A 5000-nucleotide genomic window follows, 5' to 3' on the forward strand; every position below is an offset into this window, starting at 1 on the left:
TATATATATATATATATATTATATATATATATATATATATATATATAATATATATATATATATATATATATATATATATATATGCACGTATGTATGCTTGCTGTATGATAGAACCCTGGTTATAGTTAGAACAAGTTTACAGTGAAATTTGATGTAGAAGAAGCGTGGAAAATAACTCAGTTGCGGCGACCCAACAGCAAGGAATGCGGAAAGGAAGTGTCTGTAGTTTGGAAGGATCTTGAACAGAAGGTCTGCAAGAAACAGAGATTCAAGGCAAGTCCAGTATAAGGCAATGCTTCTGGAAGTGAACCATCGCTCTTCACACTGGATGCAGACAAACAGGCAGACAGACACACAAAGGAAGGGAGGTATATTGAAGAGCAATGTACGAAAACAATATATAGAGAGAACACAACAATCAGTAATGAAAGTAAACATAGAACAGCTGTAACAATGACGGCGAACATAACTTAAGAAAAAATGTATAACAATGTTTCCAAAAAACCAAGATGGCAGAATGATCACATACATGAGTAATAAAAGAAACAGAACAGATCACTTGAAAGAGAAAACTGCAGTATATACTAATAACAATGGGGACAGTTCCACATTCTCTGATCTTATCTCGAGTCTCTTCGGCAGCAGCTCCTGCAGCAGGGGCCAGGACGACAGACGGGGAGGAAGGCGGGAAGGGCCAAGGAAAGAAAAAAGGAGGGAGAGAGAGAGAGAGAGAGAGAGAGAGAGGGAGAGAGAGAGAGAGAGAGAGAGAGAGAGAGAGAGAGAGAGAGAGAGAGAGAGAGAGAGAATATGGTAAATGTTGAATATTTAGGGACAGAGAGAAGAGGAATTGAAAAGTTCGAAATTCGCAACGATTTCATATACAGGAGCAAGAAGAGGAAAGGCTATTTGATGATTAAGAGAATACATAGCAATAGTAAGAAGAAAGAGGTAAGATGTGATATAAAGTAAAGGATTAAGAATAGATAGAAGGAGAGAAAGCAAAGGGCGAAAGTAGGAGCGAGAGGGACAGTCGTTACAGCACGCGGCCCCTGGACGTGACGCGCCCTCTCCTGTTGTTGGCCGACGGTCCCTGCGGAAGGAAGCTCCGTCAGACGCTTCGGTATGATTCTGTGTGTACAAGCACGCGCGCACGCACACACGCACTCACTCACTTATAATAGCTATATAGATAGATAGATATGCCATCATATAACAGGCAGTTCGTCTTGCTGAACAGCCGTGGCTTGTTCGAAGAAGAACACGCATTCTAGGCGCGGGATAATACGGCAGGGTGGCCATTTCCTTTCTGTCCTAAGTCTGATCCCAGCATACTGAAGCCAGTGCTCACTCTCAGCTGAGTCGACTGAGAGGGGCTGGGCGGGCACGAACCGGAAAACTTGCAATTGCAAAGCAAAGTTCTACCAGCATGCTTCCTCTGTTCCATCTACTGTGCCGTTATACTGCACACACACACACACACACACACACACACACACACACACACACACACACACACACACACACACACACACACACACACACACACACACACACACGCACACACACACACAGACGAATACTAATGTTATTCTTTAAAAATAGGTTCAAATCCGAGGAAGAACTGTCTAGATCATCCACAGAAAACAACAGCTAGAGAACGTGCACTTCAGCATGAGAGTTCCCCGACGAGCGCGAGGGCACCGCCACGAGGGTCGCGCGCGGTCTGAGGCCACTGCGGGAAGTGGCACTGACGCCGCCGACTCGCTGGCCAGCTTCTTGTGGATTACAAACCCGCCTGCTCGAGGAGCTTCACTCACATGGTACGCTCTGAATCTACTCGGCCATCACCCGTGTGGCTTATCATTATTCTTATTGCCCTGATTTCCTTATTATCATCTTTACTATATGATCATTATCATTATTAACTTCATAATAATAATGACAATAATATTAACAACAATAATGATAATAATAATTTTTATTATTATTATCATTATTCTCGTTATCATCATCATGATCAACTTTTATTCTTTTAACTATTTTTTCTATCGTTGATGGTATCATCATCTTTATTATTAGTACGATATTAATGATTACTCTCATTATTCTTTTCATTTTCATATATTATTCTTACCTGCGCCTGGCTGCGCTGGGGCTGCCTCCCCCGGGCGGCGCCTCGGCCGCCTGCGGCACCTCCACTGCTGCCAGCACCTCGGCCGCCTGCGGCACCTCCACTGCTGCCAGCACCTCGGCCGCGCTCAGGCTGCTCTCTCGCAGGAGGCGCGGGAGCTGAGTCGGTGGCGAATGGTGCACTGGGGGCTGCAGGCGCCCCTGGGGCAACAGGTGCCTCTGGGGCAACAGCAGCGACTGGGGCAACAGGCGCTGCAGGAATAAGGGAAGCCCCGGGCCGGGCTTCCTCGCCTGGGTACTCGCTGATCCCTGGGAAGACCTCGGGCTTAGGAGCCGGAGTGATGGGCACGGGCAAGTCCGCCTTGGCCTTGCCCTTGGTTTTGCGCGAGGTCGGGGCCTGCGAATGGAGATCAGAGCGTGGTCAGGCGAGGCTCGAGAGCGAGCGGACAGTCGCCCGAAAATGTTCATGGAAAAGCTGCTAAACAGAAAAATCATGACTTCAAGGATCAGAGCGTGTCAGCGCAGGGGCAGACAACGAGCTCTGCTGCTGTCGTTCCCACACTTATCTTTCCGGACCCTTTGGGAGCACGGCGCTCTCTCCGGCCTCCGGCACTGACCTTGACCTCCGTGGTGAAAGTGGTTATGAGGTCGCAGCAGTCGGTGAAGGAAGCGCAGCAGTACTCGGGGAAAAACTTGTCTTCGTTTACAATGTTGGAGCATTGCTGGAAAGAAACGAATTATCATAAATGCGATGAAAATATTACAACAATCAACATCACCATGAAACAAGCCACTGATGGCCGCATTATCATTCCTAATATCAATGTGTAAGTGTGCTATGGTGCTATACTCATGCAGAGATCGGCAATGCCTACATGTCCCACACTGACCCGTTCCAGGCGCGGCGCGGCGACGCAGGCCTCACCTTGCACGCCTTGAAGTACTGGTCGCAGCAGGCGCCGTAGGCCTCGCAGCACTCGGGCAGCCGGGACGCCTCCACGGTGTCACAGGAGGCCGAGCAGAGCGCGCAGACCGCGTCTCCCGGCTGGCAGTGGATGGCCTGGCGCTTCCAGCGGAGCAAGGTCGTCTCGGCTGCGGTGGAGGCCGCTGCGCCGCCCTGGGTCAGCACTACCAGCACCGTCAGCAGCTGCAGCGAAACACATGCGATCCTCATCTCCATTGCGGTGTCCGCCCGAAGCGCCACACGTTCAGCCTTCGATGAGAACGGGTGCGGTTACTCGACAACAGCTCGGCGACGACAGCAGTGACTGATAACAAAACAACGAGAACACGATATTGAAATAAGAGTAACACTATGATAAGCCTAGCCACAGCATTGGGGAAATATGAAAATAATAATAGCTGCAGAAATGGTAGAAAAAAGGTAAAAAGACATCAAATTGATATTGCCCATAAAACGACGGTAATAATGACGCTAAACGGTAATAGTAATGATAATAATATTAATGATAATGTTAATAAAACAAAAAAATAACAATAATAATAATGGTAGTAATGACAATATTAATATTAGTAATAATAACAATGATAAACATCATAATAATGATAATTATTCCTCTCCACAAAACCGTTCCGACCGTCAACCGCAGACTTCTCATGATTATCTTTAACGTTTCACTTTCTCTTTCGCTTTTTTTTCTGCAGTATACTTGTTTTCCTTCTTGCGCGTGGGCGGCCGTCACACCGCCACGCCCGTTCAAGGAGCAGCTCAGCAAAGGTTTAAAAAAAAAAAAAAAAAAAACATATTAAGGACGTTTTTTTCGCTCCAGGTTTCTTCTGAACCTGAATTACTCAACCAAAGAGGCGATTTTGTTGCCTTGTCTTAGACTGGTTTGGGATTTGCTAATAACTGCCGCTTGTGCATTTGCGTTTCGCACTACGTGACTCAAATCTCAATTCAGTCCACGTGACTCAAATCTCAAATCAGTCCACGTGACTCAAATCTCGAGCCTCGTTCGCCCGGACTCTCGAGGTCCAGAAACTACAGGGACTTACTGAAGGCCCTTAAGGAAGGAGAGCGGGCGCTGCTGACCTTTTCCATCAAGGAGAATTTCACCTGCTACTGAAGAAATACTTAAACATCTGGCAATTATTCGTAGGCAATCCACGTCCCTGAAGAATAAAATCTCTAGCCTTTATATTAAGCGACGCTGCAAGATAAGCTAAAGGAAACGCTTACTAAAGTAGGAGTAACTACCAACCAGTTCGGTCGGAAAGGCGAGTGACAATTCAACGTTTTAGGCAGTCATCATTATTATCACTGTTATTATCATTATTAATATTATCATCAGTATTATCATTATCATTAATATTATTGTTGTTGTCATTGTTACTGTTATCATTATTATCATCATCATCATCATTATCATCATCATCATCATCATCATCATCATCATCATCATCATCATCATCATCATCATCATTATCATCATCTGAAATACCTAACTTGCTTGATACAAATTTTCACCTTTACCCTTCCTTAGTGATTGATATGTATAGCATTCTGGGGCGACTGAGAAATCACTCTTCTCAAGGCTATAGAAGTTTGTTTATTAAAATCTGCCGAAAGGTGTGTGTGTGGGGGGGGGCGAGAAGAGCGACAGGACTGCGTTTTTCTTTCTACTTCATTTCTCGTCTTTAGCTTCTTTTTTTTTTTTTTTTTTTTTTTTTTTATCAGGATACAATATCTGTATACAATTCTTCTTCTCTTTCTCTTTTCTTCTCCAATCACTCTAAGGGGCCAAGATAAAGGAAAATGAAATTGATCAATTCCTTTGTGCATTTTCGGCAACGCAAACCAAACCCTTAATGTTAATGAACAAGCCTAACAGTTCGGGCGGAGTGTTAAA

The 5000-nt window shown here is 45.3% G+C and overlaps 1 protein-coding gene across 3 annotated transcripts in view; it reads right to left on the reverse strand.

The window, feature by feature from the left end:
• Nucleotides 1–386: 386 nt before the first annotated feature.
• The window catches only part of LOC119571847 (oleosin-B6-like), a 12908-nt gene continuing 8294 nt past the window's right edge, over nucleotides 387–5000 (reverse strand). Inside the window, exons 2-6 of one of the 3 annotated variants that reach the window (XM_037918975.1) lie at nucleotides 3056–3398; nucleotides 2748–2852; nucleotides 2248–2527; nucleotides 2135–2211; nucleotides 387–1090 (exon numbers count right to left, since the gene is read on the reverse strand). In XM_037918975.1, coding sequence (XP_037774903.1) covers nucleotides 1034–1090; nucleotides 2135–2211; nucleotides 2248–2527; nucleotides 2748–2852; nucleotides 3056–3310 — 774 coding nt within the window. In that variant the 5' untranslated portion in view covers nucleotides 3311–3398 and the 3' untranslated portion in view covers nucleotides 387–1033. Of the gene's footprint in view, nucleotides 1091–2134; nucleotides 2528–2747; nucleotides 2853–3055; nucleotides 3399–5000 lie in introns of all 3 variants that reach the window. The other 2 variants (XM_037918972.1, XM_037918966.1) reach the window with 2 other exon arrangements.

This window comes from Penaeus monodon, chromosome 4, assembly GCF_015228065.2.
Source record: "Penaeus monodon isolate SGIC_2016 chromosome 4, NSTDA_Pmon_1, whole genome shotgun sequence".
Classification (NCBI taxonomy): Eukaryota; Metazoa; Arthropoda; class Malacostraca; order Decapoda; family Penaeidae; genus Penaeus; species Penaeus monodon.